The 24,853-nt window shown below is 36.8% G+C and overlaps 1 protein-coding gene across 2 annotated transcripts in view; it reads right to left on the bottom strand.

Moving 5' to 3' along the window:
- BTNL2 (butyrophilin like 2) overlaps positions 1-24,853 on the bottom strand; it is a 57,686-nt gene that overhangs the window by 19,618 nt on the left and 13,215 nt on the right. For both annotated transcript variants that reach the window (XM_007483615.3, XM_056817951.1), the window contains exons 2-5: positions 19,518-19,652; positions 3,305-3,652; positions 1,527-1,808; positions 1,078-1,098 (exon numbers count right to left, since the gene is read on the bottom strand). In XM_007483615.3, the coding sequence (XP_007483677.2) occupies positions 1,078-1,098; positions 1,527-1,808; positions 3,305-3,652; positions 19,518-19,602 (736 nt within the window). In that variant the 5' untranslated portion in view covers positions 19,603-19,652. The remainder of the gene's footprint in view (positions 1-1,077; positions 1,099-1,526; positions 1,809-3,304; positions 3,653-19,517; positions 19,653-24,853) is intronic.

The following is a 24,853-nucleotide window of genomic DNA, read 5'->3' as shown; positions in this document are numbered from 1 at the left end:
AAAGGAATAGTTGCAGAGAAAATTAGAAAGACTTGCATGTATTGATTCAGAAGAAAGTGAACAGAACCAGTACAATTTATAAAAGGACAACATGTTCAAAACAACAATGAAGGGTCAGCTGAGTGACTCAGTGGATTGAGAGCCAAGTTTAGAGACAGAAGTTCCTGGATTCAAATCAGGCCTTAGATATTCCTATTTGTGTGATACTGAGCAAGTCACCTAACCCCCATTGCTTAGCCCTTACTGTTCTTCTGCCTTGGAACACAATATCAATTCTAAGACAGAAGGCAGAGGTTTAAAAAAAATGAAAACAAATCTAGTCACTAAAACGACCAAATACAGTTCCAGAGAACCAATGATGTTTACCCATGGTCCTGACAGAAAGCCAATGTATCTAAGAGGCAAAATAAGTTGTACATTTGTGGAAATGGCTATTTTAAGATTTTTTTTTTTGCTTGACTAGGCAAAGTTGTTACAAGGGGTTCAATTTATTTTCCAATGTGACTGAGAAAGAAAGAAAATAAATGCTTATTAATATTTTTATTTTTCAAACAAGTAAAAGAAGAAAAAAGTTGAGTCATCACCTCATACTTGGCCAGGCATTTAGAATGCAAGAAACTAATACATTCAATTAATACTTACTAATTCAGCTACTATTATGTGCTCCTGAGAAATTAGGATACAAATATGTACAGAGTACCCTCAAAACAGAGTTTTGATTCCCTGTGGCCACTCTCTGAGAGAACTAGGCTTCCAAAGTTGTGATTCACTCTGATGATGTCTCAAATTCTCTGCCCCCATTACTTTTCTACCCCAGGAAAAAGACATAACAGTGGATGTATTTTCAAATTTTAAGAAAGGTAAATAAGATTATATAGAGAGAAAGGAAGGATTTAACTCTTATGGACTTTGAAATAAGTTTCAAAGAAAATGGAATAAAAAAACTTAATATCTCAAAAGGAAACTATATGCTTCTGTGAAAAAGAAATGGGAATGATGGAAATAAAATTAACTAGTTGAATATAACACAAGAGACAAAATGCTAATTATTATCTTGAGGGGGAAAATATCACTTACCAAACTCTTTATCAAGCTTTTCTGAAAAACAAAAAATAGATTTATCCTCATCAATTAAGACTCATCATCAACATTTGCAGAAATAATGAATGACAGTGAAATTAATTATCCTCAAATATAATTTACAAAGAATTTTAAGGGACCACATTAATAGTTATAGGTCCAAATACGTTTACATAGCTAGTTAAGAGACATAGAGTCATCGACTATAAGAGTTATAGTCTATAAATTCTAATTCTCTTTCGACAAAAACACATAAATCCACAGATTTGGTGTTTCTTTGATAATAGGAATTTAACTTCCTCACTATGCCACTAATTCCTTGCTATTTTCTTATGAGTGAATGTTTTCCCTCAGAGATCCAAGTCTCTAATGACATTTGAGATACCTCTGTCTTTCTTCCATCATTTTCTAAACCCAGTAACCCCCTTGACTTTCTGCTTACTGACCTGGGATGTAAATGGAGGACACCTTCTCTTCATGAAGGAGGGAATTAGAGACAGAACAGGAAACATTTCCCAGAGAACTATCTTCTCTAATCACGAGGGACATCTCCACATGAAATAGCCCATTGATGACTAGGATATCAGTCTTTGAGAAAAGTCGTTTGTCATCCTCAACATATATCCACTTGGCCTGGGGTTTTGGCAACCACCCCTTTGAGATGCACACAAATTGGATCCTTTTGTCCACAGGCCCCTCCATTCTAATATAAGGAGCAGTGCCAAGCCCTGGGAAAAAAAGCAATGAACCTGAGTCCTATAGGTTTTGAGGGAAAAAAAAGTCATTGACCTTCACCCTTTCTCTCCTCCCATTCTGAAGCAATTCTCTAGTCTTTTCAGTTCAGTTTATAAGGTCACCAATAGAAAGACACAGGGAAATTAAATACACCAGAATCTGGGAATTAGGCAAGAAGAATTCTCTCCATTAGATAGATGGAAACAAGGAGGGTAAGAGAGAAAAGAAATCAGGATTTGTCCAAGATCATATATCAAATTGAGAAAGGGCTTTGATTGGCTTCTTTCCCTTTTCTCCTCCTGGGGTAATTTTCTGTTCCCAAACTAAGACGAGAAAAATGCTAGATCACTCAGGGTAAATTAAGTAGCAAGGCCTTCAAATATTTACAGATAGAAATATATTGATGAGAACAGACTCTGATCATTTGAAATTCAGTCTAAAAGAATTTAATGCTATTGGCGTATTTCATTCAATATTAATTTAGTCAAACAACTATTGTCCCTGGTTCCCTTCACTGGATTTCAAATCGCTCCTTCAAAGAAAGGATGCAGGAACAAAATTGTCTTAATGGGGCAAACATCTTGTCCAAACTCCTCAATTTACAAAGAAAAAATATAGAATATGCAATAGTTAAGTTACTTGCACAAATTATATAGCTACCTTGAATTTCCATTCAGGTTCTGAAAGAGAAAGTTGTAAGTATTTTATAGACTTTTTTGTGATCATTTAAGAACAATGATTTATTGAAATCATCTACTTTACACTTTCCCAAAAGTGTGCAATGTATTAATAAGTTCCAAGAAATTCCTAATAGAATAATTAAATAGGCTTCTATCTTTTCCTATGCTCTGGCAAGTGCAGCAAGAGAACAGAAATTAAAGAATACATATTTGATACTGAATTAAATGTGTTCAGCTTCAAGCCCAGTCGTTGCCTTGGCTGTTGATATGGCTTATAGATAAAAATTTCTTTACAAAAATAAAATAAGAATCATAAAGCTATTTAGTAGTGCCAAACTAGTCACCTCCCTTTCTAGAGAGTTCTCAGAGAAGTTGTGTACCTCTTATATTCTTTTAGAATTATTTGAATATTTTAATCACCTCTATAAGAATATGCCATGAAGATAAGCATTATGTTTTATTTAAATGTAGCTTTATCATCCATGGGGCTGGGGATATTCCCTTACACATAATGGGCATTTAATAACTATGGGGTGAATGGGATTAGACAGAATTTAATTCAATTCAATTCAATTCAACTTTTTTCAGGCAGTACAGACAAAAAATAAGTGAAAAGATATAGGAAAAAGCTAGAAAATTAAATACTTCTGTTTCTGACAAAACCACAGAATAGTTCTTAAGAACAAAACTTGGTAACTGAGATGCTGATAAATTACTTCCTCTACCAGCCTACTCAGGAGGGGCAGGGAGGGGAACTCCAGGTTTTTTTAGTCACTGAAAATTTTAAAAGGCAAAGCCCAGCAACTCACTTGTTACAATCACTTCTGATCTGGCTTCTCCGTATTCGTTGTTTTCCTGGAAACGACACCAGTATTGTCCATTATCTGATAACCTGACACTTCGGATTCGAAGAGCGACATACCCCTCAGCAATAGTGTCCTTCACAAGCTCAGTCCTTCCTTTGTACTCCATTGCCTGTTCTCCATCTTGAGCCTTTCCATTCCGGTACACATATACAGCATCAGAGAATTGAGATCGAAACCAAACAATCTCCATGTGCTCAGCACTCATCTTTGGAGAGAGATGACAAGGTAATATGACATCTTCATTCAGTTTAGCAAGGATAGGCTCAGCAGATCCTGTCACTGTGAATTTCTCTGTTTGGTACAGCAGAAGACAAGAGAAACAGAGAGGTCAGTGGGGCATCACGAGTGGAAATTTATAGAAGAAAGATAAACCCACAACTATGACCACCACCAGTGAGCATCAAGAACAGGAAGTAAACAGGAACCACCATAGGTGGCCAAAAAAAAGCAAACCCTGGTGTAGACATTAAAAATGAAAGGAAATACAAAAGACAAGGTTCAAAAAGGGACATGACAAGCTTGAATCCTATAAAAATAATATATGAATGAATTGATTATGGATATAAAATGATTAGATACTCTGCTTGTTGTGTTTACAAAGTATCTTCTATTTATATACGTGAAGTAAAGCTCATAAGTGAACTTCTCTTCAGAGCCAGGCACAAGGATGCTAAGGAGACTCTTGTTTTACAAAAATAAAATATTTATTGATAATATAAAGATATAAAAGGATTTTTAACTCTAAGGAATTCTAACTCCACCCAAATAAAACTCCCTGGTTCCACAAGGAACCTCTTCTCCTGTTTCCACAGACTACACTGATCCTTCCTGATCTGACAAACACAAATTTTCCCTTCTACAATAAACTAATACTATTATCCTTATATAAAGTATATAATTCTTAACTTTGTCTCCAAGTTACAAAAATAACGAAGGCCAGCTGGCTGAGCCTCAGCAAGAACCAAGTTAGGACTCTCAGCCTTAGCAGACTCAGAGTCCAAGCAAAAGACCAGGTCTTTTTTTAGTCTTCTCAGAGATAAAACAATCTCTGAAACAGCAATAGACGAGAGTCACTAGTGTTTCCCAAGTTGGAAAAGGAAATCACTTAGCTCCTTCAGGTTTTTTCTCTCCTTTCCTTCTATCTCAGATGGAGAGGAGAGAGAAAAGAAAATGCCATCTGTTCCCAGCACTCTAAGAGAGCCCAGCTGCCACTCCTAGAGACTAACTACCAACTACCTCAGAGCCACAGCCACACCCAGAAAGAGTAACTGCCACAGAAAAACCATTACACCTCCCATATACACTGTCAACATTTGAAACTGACACTCTGTCTCAGACCTGTTTCAAACTCCAATTCTTTCTCAAGCCAGCTTCTTCACTTATCTCTAAACTAATGTAACAAGACTTAATTTCTAATATCATCCTTATAATCCCCATACTGTCCATTATGATATGATATGAACCCTACCTAAATGCAATGCCAAGAAATCACATAAAATGCAATAGATGAGCAACAGGACACTAAAGTTCACAAGACATTGTGATAGTGTTTGCATTAGTTAGATATGTAGAAATCGGGAAGTAGTCAATTCAAAAAATATCTTTAAAGAATACTCCATGAAGTCTTCCCTGATGCCACTAGTTGTCCTTACTCTCTTCTTCAGTTTCTATTTACTTGTCTCTGTACATGTTGAATCATCACAGTAGACCCTTTTTTAAAAACATTTACTCTGTCTTAGAATTGATATAGTATCAGTTCCAAAGCAGAATAGTAAGGGCTAGGCAATTGAGGTTAAGTGATTTGACCAGGGTCATACACCTAAGACATATCTGAAGCCAGATATGAACCCAGGTCCTCCCAACTTTAAACCTGAGTCATCTAGCTGCCTCTTCCAGTAGATCTTTAAGTTCAGCAACTTCTGTTGATTGTCACCCTTGTATCTCTAGTACCTAGCATAGTCCTTTCAGCACAGCTATACTAAATCCTCTGATATGGCTATCTGTCTGCATATTTGTATTATTCAGTTATAATTATATAAAATAGGAAAATGGGTTGCAGACCAATATGGGACTTGAAATAATGCAAACACTTCAGAGAATCCCTTAATCATCCTATCTCGCTGTGTGGCCAATTCTTAGTACTTTAAATATATATATATTTTGAGTTGCACTGAGTTTTTTTAAAAATTGTCAATGTCTCCAATATTATGCAGAGGAGAAGAACTTCTGAGTCTAAGTAATGGCATTGTCCTCATTTTTAAGTCAGAAATTTCCTTATAGAGTTTCCTTAGAGTTATTGTATAATACAAATGAAGATGACATGGTAGAAAAGAAAATCTTTGGGTTTTTTCCCCTTGATCAGAAGACCTTGTCAACTAAAGAGGGTATGAGAATTTAAACTTCTCATTTACAACCTAGCATCATTCATGGTACATCAGTAGATAGCAGAAGTTTATGCACTGGGAGCTGAGGACAAACTAGGTACAATGATTCAAAAATCTACAAGGAGCCCAGCATAAAGCTTCAAAATGCTAAGAGAGAGATCTGGTTCAGGATCCAAGAGTAGAAGCAGGGCAAAAACAGGGAAGCTTGAAACCACCATGAGAATCCTGGCTAACCAATCTTAAAATAATGCCACAAAATGAATGTAGGAATGAAAGAACCAACAAGGAGACAGGCTGAAGCAACTTTCAAGAAGAGAGAAACCTAAAAGCCAGCAGGAGGCTACAGCAAGGAGTGAGGAGCAAGCCAAGAGCAAGCCAAATACCTCTAATCCATATCTCCTGTGCCAGATTCTGAACCTGAGCCCAAGGCAACATTCAGTATCTGAGACCCTACCTGGGCAGATAGAGATCCAAGTCAACACATACCCCTTAAGGTTCCAAGCAAACCTGCAGTGGGGTCCAGAATTCTAACCCAATGCAATCTGTAATCTGTTTGGGCCCTGAGTGAGGCCAGAAGTCCTAGTCAGGTCCTGTGGTAAAGACATAGATCCTAGTTTGTGGTAGTTGGTGGGGCCAAAACTAGGCCCCTATGCCTCTCATCAAATGCTCATAGGCAGGGCGGTCTGCCATGGGCATGATCTGATCAAGTCCCCAGTGAGACTAAAAGCCTACACCTAAGCCTGAGGTGAGAATTTTAGCTATCAGCAGTCTCAAGGGTTAACTGAATCAGCAGTGGGAGGTGGCTTTCAGAGCTCCCAGCCCTAAGGCCATCCTACCATCTTGGAAGAACTGAAATTGGCAGAAACCCAGAAATAAAGCTAAGAGTAGCATCAAGGAAGGACAAGTTTAAGAGAGTACCTTAACCTCCCAGAGAAGAGAGCCTACCTAAAAAAAAAAAGGTTGGAAAAATGAGCAGACAACAAATAAAGCCCCTAACTATAGAGAGTTTTTATGGAGGCAAAGAGCAAGGAACAGACAGAAGGGGACAATGAAACAAAGCTAACACACACAAAGTCAAAAAAATATGAATTAGACACAGATTCTGGAAGAGCTTAAAGAAGATTTCCAAAGTAATTAAAAGAAGCAGAGGAAAAATGGAGAAGAAAAATGAAAACAACACAAGAAGAAATAGACCAAATAAGCTGACAGAGGAAAATCAGGCCTTAAAAATTAGAATTGGGTGACCAGAAGTTAATGATTTCATGAGACATCAAGAAGCAATAAAACAAAATCAAAAGAATGAAGGAAAAAAAAAACAGAAGAAAACATGAAATATTTCATTGAAAAAGCAACTGACCTGGAAAATAGATCCAGGAGAGACACTTTAAGAATTATTGGACTACCTGAAAGCCATGATAAAAAAAAAAAAAGCTTTGACATCACGATACAAGAAATTATCAAAGAAAACTGCCCAGATATTCTTGAATAAGTAAATAAAATATAAATTGATAGAATCCACAGATCACCTCCAGAAAGAAATCGTCAGTTCCGGGTAAGCATGGCTGCAGAGTAGATGTGGCTTACTTCCTCTCCTCACACTCAATGACACAGACAACTGCAAAAGACCCTCCCAAAATAAAAAACAACCATCCTCATAAGAATGGATAGGCCCCACAACAAGACGAAGCTCTGAAGGAAGGTGGGATTCCGGCACCTCCACAATATAAGGGAACAAAAAGCTGACCCACCTTCCCCTCCCCCACCAAACAGCCAGAGTCAGAGCTAAAGTCAGCACTGGCCAGAATCAACAAATGAGGGAGGAGCACCCCAGGACTGAACAACAGGCAGCCCCAGGTCTGGGGACCTGAATAAGATAAGGTCCTTCTCCTGAGAGTACTAACACCCAAAACCCTGGCAGGCAGACTAGGGGAGCACAGATCTCAGGTGCCCAGAATTAGCACGCTGTATTCACAGAGTGCGCAAAGGGATCCCCTGACATGAGCAAGGGGCACCTACAAGTCTTGGGAGTTAGCTAAGACCACCAAAGACTTTCACCTGAGAGCACTAACTCCCAAAACCCCAGCAGGCAGGGGAGGGCAGTCCTTGGGCCTCCCCAGGAGGACAGCACAGCTGCAGAGAACCTAGAATTAGCCTGAGACTAAAGCCTTGACCATTAGACCCTTATACTGAGGGCAAGTACTACTCATTCAGATTTCTGACTGGAAAGGGGAGGAAGGAGGGGGAAAAAAACACAGAGATGACAAACTGTACCCAAGAACCCCAACACTCCAACACCAAGAAAAGCAAGAAGAAGGGGGTGATTTTGGACACATTTTATGGAGGGAAAACACAAAAAAAAAAACCAGAGGAAATAGCAGAAGAGGAAGCGCAAACAAATGCTCCAAAACCTTCCAAAATAAATGGAAATTGTCCACAAGCTCTTGAAGAATTTAAATTGGAAGTTGTCAAAAAGATGGAAGCCTTCTGGCAGGAAAAATCAGAAATAATGCAAAAGGAACTCAGCAATCAGAAGCACAAAAAAAACACAAGTACAGAAACATCTTGAGGCCTCAAATAGCAGGATAGAACAAACTGAAAATGAAAACCAGGCTTTAAAGGTCAGAATCAGGCAACTGGAAGACAATGATCTTGCAAAAGAGCATGAATTAATAAAGCAAAGCCAAAAGACAAAGAAATTAGAAGATAACATAAAATATCTCACTGACAAGGTGACAGATGTGGAAAATAGAGGAAGAAGAGACAATCTGAGAATAATTGGACTTCCAGAAAAGCCAGAAATAAATAGTAATCTCTACATCATAATACAAGATATCATCAAAGAAAACTGCCCAGAGATTCTAGAACAAGGAGGCACTACAGGCATTGAAAGAGTTCACATAACACCCTCTACACTAAATCCTCAAAAGACAACTCCCAGGAATGTAATTGCCAAATTCCAAAGCTTTCAAGCAAAAGAAAAAATCTTACAAGAAGCCAGAAAAAGACAATTTAGATATAAAGAAATGCCAATCAGGGTCACACAAGACCTTGCAATTTCCACTCTGAACAACCATAAGGCATGGAACATGATTTTCAGAAAGGCAAGAGAGCTGGGTCTTCAACCAAGAATCACCTATCCATCAAAACTGACTATATACTTCCAGGGGAAAGTATGGGCATTTAACAAAATAGAAGATTTCCAAGTTTTTGTAAAGAAAAGACCAGAGCTCTGTGCAAAGTTCGACATCCAAACACAAAGAGCAAGGAAAACTTGAAAAGGTAAATATGAAGGAAAGGGAAAAGGAGAAAAATGTTATCTTTTTCTTTTATTCAAACTCTCTTCTATAAGGACTACATTTATATCAAATTATATATATTAATATGTGGAGAAAATGTAATGTGTAACTCTCAAAAATTGTATTCATCATTAGAGTAGTTAGAAGAATCACACATAGGGAATGATTGGGACATTAAGACAATATGGAGAAAAGGGGGGTGAAAGAAAAAGGGAAGGGGTGAATCATTGATGGTACTAAGACATACTTCAAGAAATAGAAAATAACTAAATAGAATAATCTTTCTCACACAAAGATACACATGGGAAGGGAAGGGGAAGGAATTTCCTATAAGGAGGAGAGGAAGAAAGTGCTAACTGGTATTACTTAAACCTTACTCTCAGTGAAATCAACTCTGAGAGCTTAGAACATCTAGATCCATTGGGATCTTGAACTTTATCTTATCCAACAGGGTAAGAGAGAAGGAGAAATTAGGGAGGGGAGGGAGGAGGCAGTATAAAAAGGGAGGGAAGGAGAGGGGAGAGGAAAAGGGAACAAAAAGGGAGGGGCAAGAAAGGGAAGTATATCAAGGGAGGGGACTAGGGGACTAATCTAAAGTAAATCACTGGTTTAAAAGGTTATAGCTAAAGAAGAAAGGTCAGAATTAGGGGAGGATATCAAAATGCCAGGGAATTCACACATGACAATCATAACTTTGAATGTCAATGGGATGAACTCACCCATAAAACATAGACAAATAGCAGAATGGATTAGAATCCAAAACCCTACCATATGTTGTCTTCAAGAAACACATATGAGGCGGGTTGATACTCACAAGGTTAGAATTAAAGGATGGGGTAAGATCTTCTGGGCCTCAACTGACAGAAAGAAGGCAGGAGTTGCAATCATGATATCTGACAAAGCCAAAGCAAAAATAGACCTGATCAAAAGGGGTAGGGAAGGTAATTATATTTTGTTAAAAGGGAGTATAGACAATGAGGAATTATCACTAATCAACATGTATGCACCAAATGGTATAGCACCCAAATTTATAATGGAAAAACTAGAAGAATTGAAGGAGGAAATAGACAGTAAAACCATATTAGTGGAAGACTTGAACCAACCACTATCAAATTTAGATAAATCAAACCAAAAAATAAATAAGAAAGAGGTAAAAGATGTGAATGAAATCTTAGAAAAATTAGAGTTAATAGACATATGGAGAAAAATAAATAGGGACAAAAAGGAATACACCTTCTTCTCAGCACCACATGCACATTCACAAAGATAAATCATACACTAGGTCACAGAAACATGGCATACAAATGCAGAAAAGCAGAAATAATAAATGCAACCTTTTCAGATCATAAGGCAATAAAAATAATGATCAGTAATGGTACATGGAAAACCAAATCAAAAACTAATTGGAAATTAAATAATATGATACTCCAAAATCGGTTAGTTAGAGAAGAAATCATAGAAACAATTAATAATTTCATCGAGGAAAATGACAATGGTGAGACATCCTTTCAGACCTTATGGGATGCAGCCAAAGCAGTACTCAGAGGGAAATTCATATCCTTGAGTACATATATTAACAAATTAGGGAGGGCAGAGATCAATGAATTGGAAATTCAAATAAAAAAACTTGAAAGCGAACAAATTAGAAACCCCCAGAAGAAAACCAAACTAGAGATCCTAAAAATTAAGGGAGAAATTAATAAAAATCAAAAGTGATAGAACTATTAAGCTAATAAACAAGACTAGAAGCTGGTACTTTGAAAAAACAAACAAAATAGACAAAGTACTGGTCAATCTAATTTAAAAAAGGAAAGAAGAAAGGCAAATTAACAGTATCATAAATGAAAAGGAAGACCTCACCTCCAATGAAAAGGAAATTAAAGCAATCATTAAAAATTATTTTGCCCAATTCTATGGCAATAAATATGCCAATCTAGGTGATATGAATGAATATTTACAAAAATATAAATTGCCTAGATTAACAGAAGAAGAAATAGAATTCTTAAATAATCCCATATCAGAAAATGAAATTGAACAAGTCATCAAAGAACTCGCTAAGAAAAAATCCCCAGGGCCTGATGGATTCACAAGTGAATTCTATCAAACATTCAAAGAACAGCTAATCGCAATACTATACAAACTATTTGACATAATAAGCAAAGAGGGAGTTCAACCAAATTCCTTTTATGACACAAACATGGTACTGATTCCAAAGCCAGGCAGGTCAAAAATGGAAAAAGAAAACTACAGACCAATCTCCCTAATGAATATAGATGCAAAAATCTTAAATAGGATACTAGCAAAAAGACTCCAGCAAGTGATCAGGAGGATCATTCACTATGATCAAGTAGGATTTATACCAGGAATGCAGGGCTGGTTCAATATTAGGAAATCCATCCACATAATTGACCATATCAACAAGCAAACCAACAAAAATCACATGATTATCTCAATAGATGCAGAAAAAAGCCTTTGATAAAATACAACACCCATTCCTATTAAAAACACTAGAAAGCATAGGAATAGAAGGGTCTTTCCTAAAAATAATAAACAGTATATATCTAAAACCATCAACTAACATCATCTGCAATGGGGATAAACTAGATGCCTTCCCAATAAGATCAAGAGTGAAACAAGGAGGCCCATTATCACCTCTATTATTTAACATTGTACTAGAAACACTAGCAGTAGCAATTAGAGAAGAAAAAGAAATTGAAGGCATCAAAATAAGCAAGGAGGAGACCAAGCTATTGCTCTTTGTGGATGATATGATGGTCTACTTAAGGAATCCTAGAGAATCAACCAAAAAGCTAGTCAAAATAATCAACAACTTTAGCAAAGTTGCAGGTTACAAAATAAATCCACATAAGTCATAAGCATTTCTATATATTTCCAACACAGCTCAGCGGCAAGAATTAGAAAGAGAAATCCCATTCAAAATCACCTTAGACAAAATAAAATACTTAGGAATCTATCTCCTGAGACAAAACACAGAAACTATATGAACACAACTACAAAACACTGTCCATGCAAATAAAACTATACTTGAGCAATTGGAAAAATATTAACTGTTCATGGGTAGGACGAGCCAATATAATAAAAATGACCATCCTACCCAAGATTATTTGTCTATTTAGTGCTATACCCATTGAACTACCAAAAAAAATTTTACTGACTTGGAAAAAACCATAACAACGTTCATTTGGAAGAACAAAGGGTCAAGGATATCCAGGGAAGCAATGAAAAAAAAATACAAAGGATGGTGGCCTTGCAGTCCCAGATCTCAAAACCTATTATAAAGCAGTGGTCATCAAAACAATTTGGTACTGGCTAAGAGACAGAAAGGAATATCAGTGGAATAGACTTGGGGTAAGTGACCCCAGTAAGACAGTATATGACAAACCCAAAGAGCCCAGCTTCTGGGGAAAAAACCCACTATTTGACAAAAACTGCTAGGAAAACTGGAAGACAGTGTGGGAGAGATTAGGTGTGGATCAACACTTCACACCCTACACCAAGATAAACTCAGAATGGGTGAATGACTTGAACATAAAGAAGGAAACCATAAGTAAATTAGATGAACACAGAATAGTATACATGTCAGACCTGTGGGAAGGGAAAGACTTTAAAACCAAGCAAGACATAGAGTCACAAAATGTAAAATAAACTATTTTAATTACATCAAATTTAAAAGGTTTTGTACAAACAAAACCAATGCAACCAAATTGAGAAGGGAAGCAACAAATTGGGAAACAATTTTCATAACAAAATCTTCTGACAAAGGTCTAATTACTCAAATCTACAAAGAGCTAAATCAATTGTACAAAAAATCAAGCCACTCTCCAATTGATAAATGGGCAAGGGACATGAACAGACAGTTTTCAGCCAAAGAAATCAATACTATTAATAAGCACATGGAAAAGTGCTCTAAATCTCTTATAATCAGAGAGATGCAAATCAAAACAACTCTGAGGTATCACCTCACACCTAGCAAATTGGCTAATATGACAGCAAAGGAAAGTAATGAATGCTGGAGGAGATGTGGCAAAGTCAGGACATTAATTCATTGCTGGTGGAGTTGTGAATTGATCCAACCATTCTGGAGGGCAATTTGGAACTATGCCCAATGGGCGATAAAAGAATGTCTGCCCTATGATCCAGCCATAGCACTGCTGGGCTTGTACCCCAAAGAGATAATAAGGAAAAAACTTGTACAAGAATATTCATAGCTGCGCTCTTTGTGGTGGCCAAAAATTGGAAAATGAGGGGATGCCCTTCAATTGGGGAATGGCTGAACAAATTGTGGCATATGTTGGTGATGGAATACTATTGTGCTCAAAGGAATAATAAAGTGGAGGAATTCCATGGCAACTGGAACAACCTCCAGGAAGTGATGCAGAGCTATAGGAGCAGAACCAGAAAAACATTCTGCAGGGATCCTGGAGAAAAAAAAACACTATCCACAAGCAAAGGACTAACAGTGAGAGTAAAAACAACAAAGATGAGCAACTGCCTGACTACAGGGGTGGAAGGGACAGGAATGAGGATAGACTCTAAATGAACACCTTAATACAAATACCAACAACATGGAAATGGGTTTGAAGCAAGGACACATGTGATACCCAGTGGAATCGTGTGTTGGCTAGGGGAGGGGCAGTGGGAGGAGGAAAGGATGAGAAAAGGATCTTTGTTTCTAAGGAATATTGTTTGAAAAGAACCAAATAAAATAATGTTTAAATTGGGGGGGAGGGGAAGAAATCCTCAAATGACTACCTCCAGGAATATAATAGCTAAATTCAAGCACACTCAAGTCAAGGAGAAAATACTGCAAGCTGTAAACCTTAAAATTTCTTAGACTTATGAATGTTGGAAATTTCCCCCATTTGGGAAATTTCATACTTGAAAAAATTATCTACTGATAGTAAGAACTCTATTGGGATGTGAAACTCCTTGATATGGAAGGATCCTTCTCCTCCCTACTTAAGACTACTTTAGGACAGAAACCTTTTGCTAAACAATGGAAAGGGCTTTGACCTATGGATGGATATGATTTTAGAATTGATACAATAGAGATACTTGGAATGACAGAATTAGGTCTTGGAAACTACAATCTCCACCCTACTCAGGGTAACAGGTTTTAGGAAGGGCTGCAGCAAAGATCAATATTTAATTATTAGAGAATATGACCTTCAACAGACATGTGCAAAGGGGACAGACCTCTGGGCAGTCCTGGGTTAAGCTAGAGCCACCATTGGCACAGGGGAGACATCGACAGTGATTGGTAGATGTGAGAACTGAGGGGAGGGAACTTGGATTTTTCCTTAAAGATAGTGGGGTCTGAGGACTCAGGATGGCTTTCTCTGAAGGAGGCTGGGGACTTCCTGTGTGGAGGAAAGGTGGTTGGAGGTGCTTTGGAGTGAAGGAGCCCTGAGACTGTTTCTCCATTTTGGTCACATGAGTGATAGGACTGATCTCTTTTCTTTCCCTCAGCTATCTAAGGGCTTGGGTCTTTGGCCCAGCCTAAACTTGGGAGGAGGCTCTTGAGGATTCTCTGGAAGGGACTGAGGTTGGAGAGATTCTCTGGAAGGTGAGACTGAGGAGGAGCTCTTGGAGACTCAGGTGGCCTTGGGAGGAGGATTTGGGGAGACTCTCTCTTTGAGGAAGGACACTGACCTGGTGTGATTAGAAGCCTTACTTAGACAGATCTTGAGTGAGTGATAAAACAAACTGACTGATTTCTCTCTTAGGAATGAGGTCTAGGCCTTATTGGCTTGAGGCCCTTCATTCTTATTCCTTTCTTACTTTCTCTCTTTTTCTATTGATTAATCAGTGTATTATAAATTGAATTTCTCTTTAAAACCCAGTTGGCTTGGGCATATTCATAATTTGGGAATATATTCCCTGGCGACCATCTTATATTGATTAAAAACAAGATACTGTAGGAAACATATTTCAGCAGTCATAATTGTTATATATTTCCCTGGCTCCCAAACATTTTAATTATTACAGTTTATGGCTCCCACTCTCTTATCTACAACAATTTAACCCCCTCAAACTAATTTAATTATTACAAAGCAGCCAGACAGAAACAATTCAAATACCATGGAGCTACAATCAGGATCACACAGGACTTAGTGGCTTCCACATTAAAGGACCAGGAGCCATGGAATATGATATTCAGGATAGCAAAAGATGTAAGTTTACTACCCAGAGTGACCTATCCAGCAAAATTTAATATATTCATTCAGTTGGGAAATGGTTATTCAATAAGACAGAAGATTTCCAAGCATTCCTGAGGGAAAATAAAACAGACCCAAAGAAAATATTTGGAGTCCAAACATGAGACCTATAATGTAAGAAAGAGTTGCAATGAGAAGCCAAGCTGAAGGAGAGATCAGTTGAACAGCAGCAGAGGAGGGGCAGAGAGAGAAGCTCCAACTGTCAATGCTTTTCCAATCTGGGAGATGGAAGAGGAGAGAAGGTTTTCCTGGAAGCTAAGAAAGAGCCCATCTGTATGGAACCTGTTTTTCCTTCTTGGACCCAAAAACACCTCCACTAAGACTCTTCAAGAACAGCTAACAGAAGTCTCAAGGGAGTTTTGAATTTGGACTCATGCTGGCCAGAGCCATCCAGATCTTTCCCTGAGATTTCTCTCTCTCCCTGACCTGTTCCTAGACTCCTGAATTAAAAGCTAGAGGAATAGGGATCAACTAGCAGCTCACCAGAGGAGGGTTCAAGGCACTCAACCTTGAACCCCAAGAACTTGGGGGGCAGCCTGCCAGAGGGGACCAGTGTTAGGATTTCCTAATTCCCAATTTCCTTGCCTGACACCCCTACCTCTCCTTCCCTGTGTGAACCCAAATAAATTGTTTACTACTTTAGAATTAGGTCTGATTGGTTTCTGACACTAGGAAAGAGGACAGAAGATTTGAGGAGAATCACAACTTTCCCCAAAAGGGGAAGGTTAGCTCTGGATCCCAAGGATCTGCTAACCCAAGGAACAACATCTCTCCTTCATAGTGGGGTGACCCCAGGTTTCTGAAGAGAAGTGACAGTGGGTATCCACCATCTCCCAGAACTATTCTCTGAGGAGACATATTCCCTCTGTCAGGGGGACGTCTTGGCTACCTTTCTCCCAGAAAAAGAGGGGAAGAAGAATCTTCTCTCTCCCTCTCTCCCCATTTCCTTCTCAATCCTTCCCTCTCAGATCTCATTGCAAACCCCTGGATCTCTCTTTCTTACATTACAGACCCAAGAGAAGCCCACAAATGTAAATAAGAAACAGAAAATTTAAGAGATCCAGTAAACTGCATGTATTCCTACCCAGAAAGAGGATACCTGTAATTCTTAAACATTCTTTGTAGTGGAGCATATAGAAGGAATATGTTTAGACAGAGGGTGGGGAAATAAGCTGATAATGATGATATGATATGCAAAGATGATATACATAGTCTTTCTGCTCTCATTCTGTAATCACTGATCACTGAGCAAACTTTGGAACTAGAATTTTGTTTCCCTAATAGTCCTTTCAGGAAAGCTGGTGTTAGCTATAACCCCAGTCTTTGGGCAATGGTTCTGTATCTGAAAATGACTTCATAGAAAGATGGCAAATGACTGAAAATAATTATAATGGTGAAGAATCAGAGAGCACATTCTTTGAACTAGAGTCAAAAATCTTAAATCTTTGTATAGAAAAATAATTATGTATAAACTATTAGGTGATTGTCAAGTAGACATCATTTATTTAAATGATTTTTATGAAGCTTTTAAAAACTATTATACATGTATCATGTATTCTACATAGAGAATACAATGCTACCTAGACATTTGACTTATCCAGAGTGGAAAAGAGCTTGGATCACTGAATTATGAATGTATATTCCATAGCATTCCATATCTCTGATTGAGCAAGAAGTTTTAAAGCTTATGTATTATATAACATTTAGCTATTAGGGGAAACAGAAATAGTACTTTATAAGAGCAAGTACAGATAAAACATCAATTGCATAATTTTTCTATAATTTAATAATTTGAAATCATTTCTCAAACAAATTTCATCTAAAGCTTCATCAGAACATGGGTGTGACCCTGGTTCTATCAGTAGGGGTCAAGTTCCCAGAGACTGTACAAAACTAGAAAGACTTCAGACATGAATTCAGAAACAAATTTATCTGAGAACAACCAAAGCTAACTAATAACATCTAACAAAAATAATAACTAAAGTTAAGGGCTATAAGTTTTGCAATGTGCTTTACACTTATTATCTCATCTAAGAGTAGAAAAGCTTTCATCAAAAAGCTAATGATTATGAATGACACAACAAATCTTTGGTCAACAAATCACAAAGCCATCAACTGTGGAATCTAAATATTGTGATTTGCTCCAAGGAAAAGTGTACCCACATTTTTTCCCAAACCCTTACCTTCCATCTTAGAATCAATACTATGTATTAGTTCTAAAACAGAAGCACAGTAAGGGCTAGGCAATGAGAGTTAAGCCACTTGCCCAGGGTCACAGAGCTAGGAAGTATCTGAGATAAAATCTGAACCCAGGACTTCCCATCTTCAGGGCTGGCTCTCTATCCACTGAGCCATCTAACTGCCTCATGGGAGTACCCATATTTAATACCCACAGACAACACAGATATCATACATCTTCTGAATTATGAATACATACCTTCAACATTATTGCTCAACATGCAAAACAAATTGTTTCTTTTTTCCAAAATACTTCTTCACTTACTTTTAATGACTAAACTTTTTTGGGTGAGGGAAGGAAAGGTGAAAGAGGGTAGAAAAAACTAGGAAGCTTGTGTAGATCATAGTTAAAAGGTCAGTTTTATCTCAGATATAAATTGATAAATTGTTTGGGAGAGAAAGCCAACTAGGAAAAAAAAACCTTTGTATCAAATTTCTCAGAAACAGGTTTGATATCTAAAATACCTAAACAACTAATAGAATTTAGTTTGATATAGTCATTCCCCAATAATAAACAGAAAGGATATGAATGAAGTTTCCAAAAGAGTTGCAAACTATTAACAACCATTTATAAAACAATGCTCCAAAATACTGATAACAAAAAAAACAATAAAAACATCCCTGTGGTGTTTTTTTTTTCAGAACAAGAAAATTATCAAATATGCCAAAATATGGTAATTGTTACTATTAGAGAGATTGTTAGAAGATAGGAACATTGACTGCTCAGTTGGCAGAACTATGAATTTGTATAATTATTCCAGAAATCAACTTGAAATTATTTAAATAAAATAATTAAAATATTGTGAAGATTCTACTTCTAGGGATATGCCCCAATGAAAGAAAAACTCCATAGACACCAAAATATTTATCTTTTTGTGGTAGTAGAGAATTAGAAATAAAGTAGATGTTCATAGATTGGGGACTGATCAAGCAAATTGTGATTTGTAAATCTGAGTATAATATTGGCTGTAAGAAGCAATGAAAATGATGAACATAGAGAAGCATGGAAAAACTAATGAACTGATGCAGAATGAAGTAAGCAGAGTCAGGAAATATAAGCAACAACTACAGCAATGTAATTGGAAAGAATAATCACCACACACATACACACACACACACACAATCAAAAATGAATGTTGCCAAATAAGAAGAAAAAAAAAAACAAGGTAGGAGGGGGAAGTTGGGTGGCTCAGTGGATTGAGAGTCAGGCCCAGAGACAGGAGGTCCTAGATTCAAATTTGGCCTCAGATACTTCCTAGCTGTGTGACCTTGGGCAAGTCACTTAACCCCCATTGTCTAGCCCTTACCACTCTTCTGCCTTAGAACCAATACCCAGTATTGATTCTAAAATGGGAGGTAAGAATTTTTATAAAAAATTAAAAAAATAAAAAAAAAACAAGCTATGCCCCCCCCAAGAAAAATGTGAAAAGATACCATTTTCAGAGATATGTGTAGGGTGAGGATTGTCCAAAGGTGTGGCACATTGAATAAAATATTATATTGTTTTTTATATATTGATCATTTTTTTCTGATTTATTCTCCTCTTTTTTTCTTGTTTAAACTCTTTATTATAAAGGTCTGAGTCTCCTGAAGAGAAAAGAATATAGAGGGACACCTAGGTTATGCCAAAACAAAAGATATCAATAAAAATCTATTAGAATTATTTTTAAAAGTAAATATCAATCAATAAATTGGTAAGTGCTTTGCAAATCCATCTACTGTGAAGTTTGTTTAGTATTAATTAATTTACCAGGACTTAGTCATCCCTGAAAGAACTGATATAGTCAGATTATTTAGAATGAAGAGAGGGATCTAATCAATGGGGAGGAAGAATTGATGTGTAGAGACACATGATACCCAGGATATGGATTATATCTGCTAGACTGAACTGTCAGGAAGCCTTGGTTTTTTCCCAGTAGGGAAAAAAATTATCGACAGAGTTAACTATGTCCATTCACTTAAAGAGCCAAGATAGCAGGAGGGAGAAAGAAATGCTCACCTGAAGGTCTCATAATGAGAATTCCAAACAAGCTTACTATGGCAACAGAGACAGTAAGCACAGTCCAGGATGTGACATCCACCATGTCTGTGAAAACCAGAGTTCAGCGAACAGCAAAGGAGCTTCAGGCAATGGCTACAATATGGGAAAAGAGGATTTTAATTTGAGATTTCACCTTCTATACTTTCTTCTGCATACTACTTCCCTCCCCACAAAAAAAAAAAATCTAAATTTTCTTAAATTTCTGGGATCATTGCATTTGTACCCTTTCACAATGGAATCTCTGAATCTAGAAAATTAAGTAATATATCCACTATCTTATTTCAATTATTTCACTGAATTTACTGGGGCTTGTGTTTCTTCCAGGTCTGTGTGAAGTTTCCCAATGGTAGGCATGGCTTTTTCTGACACTGTATCACACTCTAACCCATATTTCCATGATCAAATTAGATATGATAGGCCTTTATCAATTACTTAAAGACAACTTAAGGCATATACCTATTTTTAAGCATCTCAGAGTACTTCTGCAAAAATTAATCACATGCTGGGACACAAGGGACTCACAAAATATGTGAGTCTTAAGAATTGATTGGTGAATCTGTACTCGAGTACAGATTGAGATACAGATTACCCTTTTTTAAAATGGATAATGCTTAAATTTGTTTTCTCTGACAATGCATATTTATAACCAGTTTTTTTCTTGTTTTCTTGATGGATGGTATAGGTGAGGGAGGAAGTAGGGAATTCTGAACTGAAAATAAAATTGAATTTTAAAAAATTTTAAGAGTGATGCCATGAGAGAAACTGAATATGTTTTTTTTCCCAGAAATAAACTAAAAAAGAATTGAAAGAGAACAGGGGGATATCTTCCTTATATAGTGAATGCATAATCCACTGGGGACTGGATTAACTAGAGACTGATGAGGAAAGGAATGAGCACATTCCTAAAAATAATTTTGTTAAGAACCAGGTGTTTTATGAGTAGAAAAATAATGAAGTATTTTCTTTCCTTTCTTCCTCTTCTCTGTCTCTCTGTCTTTCTATCTTTATCTCTTTCTATCTCTTTCCCACTCTATCCCACTCCCTAACACCAAGAAGTTGGGGAAATCCTCCTGGCTTCATGTCAAGACCTATTGTGGCTAGTAAAAGTAATAATCCATAACAATCTTTTTTCTAGTAATAGTTGTATGCTTTCAATTGTAAAGATACTGTTAAAGGTTCTGTTTTCATATGGGAGTCATTTTTAAAAATATATTTCTGACCAGATATCAAACTGTACTATAAAGCAATAATCATCAAAACAATCTGATACTGGATAAAACATAGAATGGTGGATCAATGGAATAGATTAGGGGTAAGTGACCTCAGCAATCTAATGTTTGATAAGCCCAAAGATCCTAGCTTTAGGGATAAGAATTCATTAATTGACAAAAATTACTGGGAGATGGAATACAGCATGGGAAAAATTAGGCATTTATCTCACACAAAGAGAAGGTCAAAACGGGTATATGATTTAGACATAAAGATGATACTATAAGTAAATTAGGGAAACAGAATAATTTAACTAACAGATATATGGAGAAGGGAAGAATTTATGAGCAAACAAGAAATAGAGAACATTACAAAATTTAAAGTGAATAATGTTGACTATATGCAATTCAAAAGGTTTTGTACAAACAAAACCAATGGAACCAAGATTAGAAGGGAAACAATAAGCTGAGGGGAAATTTTTATAACAAATTTCTCTGATAAAGGTCTCATTTCTCTAATACATAAAGAACTGAGTCAAATTTATAAGAATACAAGATATTTCCCATTTGAAAAATGGTCAAAGGATATGAATAAGCAATTCCCAGATAATCATATGGGGAAATGGTCTAAATGACTCTTGATTAGAGAAATGCAAATTAAAACAACTCTGAGGTACCACCTCACACCTATCAGATTGGCCAATATGGCAGTAAAGGAAAGTAGTAAATGTTGGAGAGGATGTGACAAAATTGGGATATTAATACACTGCTGGCAAAAATAAAGATAAAGTGATCCAACCATTCTGGAAAGCAGTTTGTAACTATGCCCAAAGGTCTATAAAACAATGCATACCCTTTGATCCAGTAATACCATTACTAGGTACCTCCCCACAAAGAGTTCATAAAAAGGGGGGAAGGGATCTATTTGTACAAAAATATTTACAGCTGCTTTTTTGTAGTGGCAAAGAATTGGACAGTAAGAGGATATCCATCAATTGGGGAATGGACAACAAATTGTGGTATATGATGGTGATGGAATACTATTGCACTATAAGGAATGATGAACAGTATGCTTTCAGAAAGAGCTGGAAAAACCTACATAAAATGATGCAAAGTGAAATAAGCAGAACTAGGAGAACATTGTACATAGTAACAGTAATATTGTGGAATGATCAATTGTGATAGACTTAACTGTTCTCAATGAGCTGGGACAATTCTGAAGGACTGATAACAAGAATACTATCCACATCCAGAGAAAGAACTCGGAGTCAGAATGCAGATCAAAGCATATTATTTTTCACTTTCATGTGTTTTTTTTTAAATTTCAAGTTTTTGTTTTATATGACTATTCTCTTATAAAAGTGAACAATATGGAGATGTTTTGCATGATTATACATGTATTACCCAGATCAAATTGCTTGCCTGATTTGGGAAGGAGGAGAAAGGGAGGTAAGAAAAGAGATAATTTGAATCCTCTATCTTCAGAAAACTTATGTGGAAATTTTTTACATGTAATAGGTAAAATAAAAAATCTAAAAAAGATAAATAATATAGATTTCTGATTGTCTTAAAGTAGGAAGGTCCTCATCCATATGCTTCATAATTTTCATTAAATCTCTTTCACTCTCAGGCACATCTCTCTCAAGAAAAATTGTGTCTTTGGTTTTGGGGGCTCAGTTTTACCAAGTTCTCTCATATCTAGTACCTAAATCCAAATAGTATTGACTCCCAAGGAACATGGGAAGCAATTTGACCAGATTAGAGAGGCAAAGAAGGAAGAGAATTTCCCCTCTCAGTGCTTCCTCCACTTCAAGCACATTCAATAATACTTCTGATGGAGCAAAGGATAGAACACTAGGCCCAGAATCAGGAATATTTGGGTTCAAATCCAGCCTCAGGCACTATCTACATAACCCTGGGTGCATCACTAAAATTTACCCCATTTTGTACAATTACAAATGAGGATTTACTAGCACCCACCTTGTTGAGTTGTTTTAAGGATCAAATAAGATGATATTTGTGAAAAGTACTTAGGACAGGACCTGTGGTCATATTTACTATTAGTACATAATAAGTACTATATACTTCTGATTTATTCTTTCTTCCCCCTATCTCTTGGAATTATTATGAGGACACTTCTGGGTAAACATGGCGGCAGTGTAGACACAAGACCCTTCATCTCCTCAGCACCCACCTATATAGACTACCTCAAAAGACCAAAAAAACCAAATTCATAAGAATGAAGGGACTCTAGAGTAGGGTGCAGCATTGAAGGTATATGGGATTTGGGCATCTCCACACTATAAGGGGGTGAAAAAGCTCCCATCAAATTGTGAGCTGATCTACCCTCCCCCACCCCAACTACCAAGCCAGAGTCAGAGCCAGCATGCACCAGAATCAGCGAGTGAGAGAGGGGCACCTCTAGAGTGAGTAAAGGGCACCTCTAGGTCCTTGGGAGCTGACTAAGACCACCAAAGTATAGCATCTAGACCTGAAACCCCAGCAGGCTGAAGAGCTCAAACCATGGGCACTCGCAGAAGAGAGCACAGAGAAGGGCAGCAAAGAGCAGAAGCTTTGGACATTCTACATTTCCTTCTATCCACACAAACACTCTAATCCTTAACTCCATACACAGAGAGCCTGCCCACATCACTCAGATTTCTGACTAAAAACAGAAGGAAAAAACCTCCACAATGATGGAAAATAGTGCCCAGGAACAACAACCTCCCTCCAAGAAAAACAAGAAGAAGAGATTGACCCTGGAAAATTTTTACAGAGGGAAAACCCAGGCTATAGAGGAAATAGAAGAGGAAATTCAAATAAATGCACCAAAACTTTTCCCCAAAAATGGAAATTGTCCACAAGCTCTTGAAGAATTAAAATTAGAGCTTATCAAAAAGATGAAAGCCTTCTGGAAAGAAAAGTGGGAAATAGTTCAAAGAAAAAATAACAGTCTAAAGGACAAGAACTTCCAATTGAAGAAATAACTGGAAGCCGCAAAAATCAGAATAGACCAAACTGAAAAGGAAAACCAGTCTTTAAAATCCAGAATTAGGCAATTGGAAGACAATGATCTTGCAAAACAACAAGAATTAATAAAGCAAATTCGAAAGACTGACAAAATAGAAGAAAACATAAAATATCTCACTGAGAAGATGATAGATCAGGAAAACATCAAGGAGAGACAATTTGAAAATCATTTCTGAAAAGCCAGAAATAAACAGAAATCTTCACATCATACTACAAAAAAACCATCCAAGAAAATTGCCCTGATGTTCTTGAACAAGGGAGGAAAATAGACATTGAAAGAATTCATAGGACACCCTCTACCCTAAATTCTCAAAAGACAACTCCCAGGAATGTAATTGCCAAATTCCAGAGATTTCAAGCTAAGGAGAAAATTCTACAAGAAGCCAAAAAGAGACAGACAATCAGGATCACACAAGACCTGGCAGCTTCCACACTAAAGGACCACAAGGCTTGGAATATGATATTTAGAAAGGCAAGAGAATTGTGTCTTCTACCAAGGATCACCTATCCATCAAAACTGACTATATACTTCCAGAGGAAAGTATGGGCATTCAACAAAATTGAAGATTTCCAAATATTTGTAAAGAAAAGACCAGAACTAAGTGGAAAGTTTGATACCCAAACACAAAGATCAAAAGAAACATAAAAAGGTAAATAAGAAAGAGAGGGAAACAGGGGGAAATGTTTTTTTTTTAAATTCTAACTTTCCTCTTTAAGGGCTATAATAAGATCAAATTATATATATGGGGGAAATGTTATTTGTAATTCTTGAAAATTATATTCACTATTATAGTAATTAGAAAAATCATTCACAGGAAGCGACTGGGTAATAAGTGCTATAAGATGATATGCAAAAAGAAAAAGAAAAAGGGAGGGGGAGAATCAAAGATGGAACCAAGAGATACTTGAAAAAATTAAATAAATAGGATAATCTTTATCACACAAAGCTATGCACAGGAAGGGGAAGGGAAGAATACTCTTATAAGAAGTAGAGAAAGAGAGTGCTAATAGGTAATACTTAAACCTTACTCTCAGTAAAATCAATTCTGAGAGGGA

The sequence above is a fragment of the Monodelphis domestica genome, chromosome 2, assembly GCF_027887165.1.
Source record: "Monodelphis domestica isolate mMonDom1 chromosome 2, mMonDom1.pri, whole genome shotgun sequence".
NCBI lineage: Eukaryota > Metazoa > Chordata > Mammalia > Didelphimorphia > Didelphidae > Monodelphis > Monodelphis domestica.
Note: the sequence above shows the minus strand (reverse complement) of the source record. Positions and strands in the feature narration are given on the sequence as shown.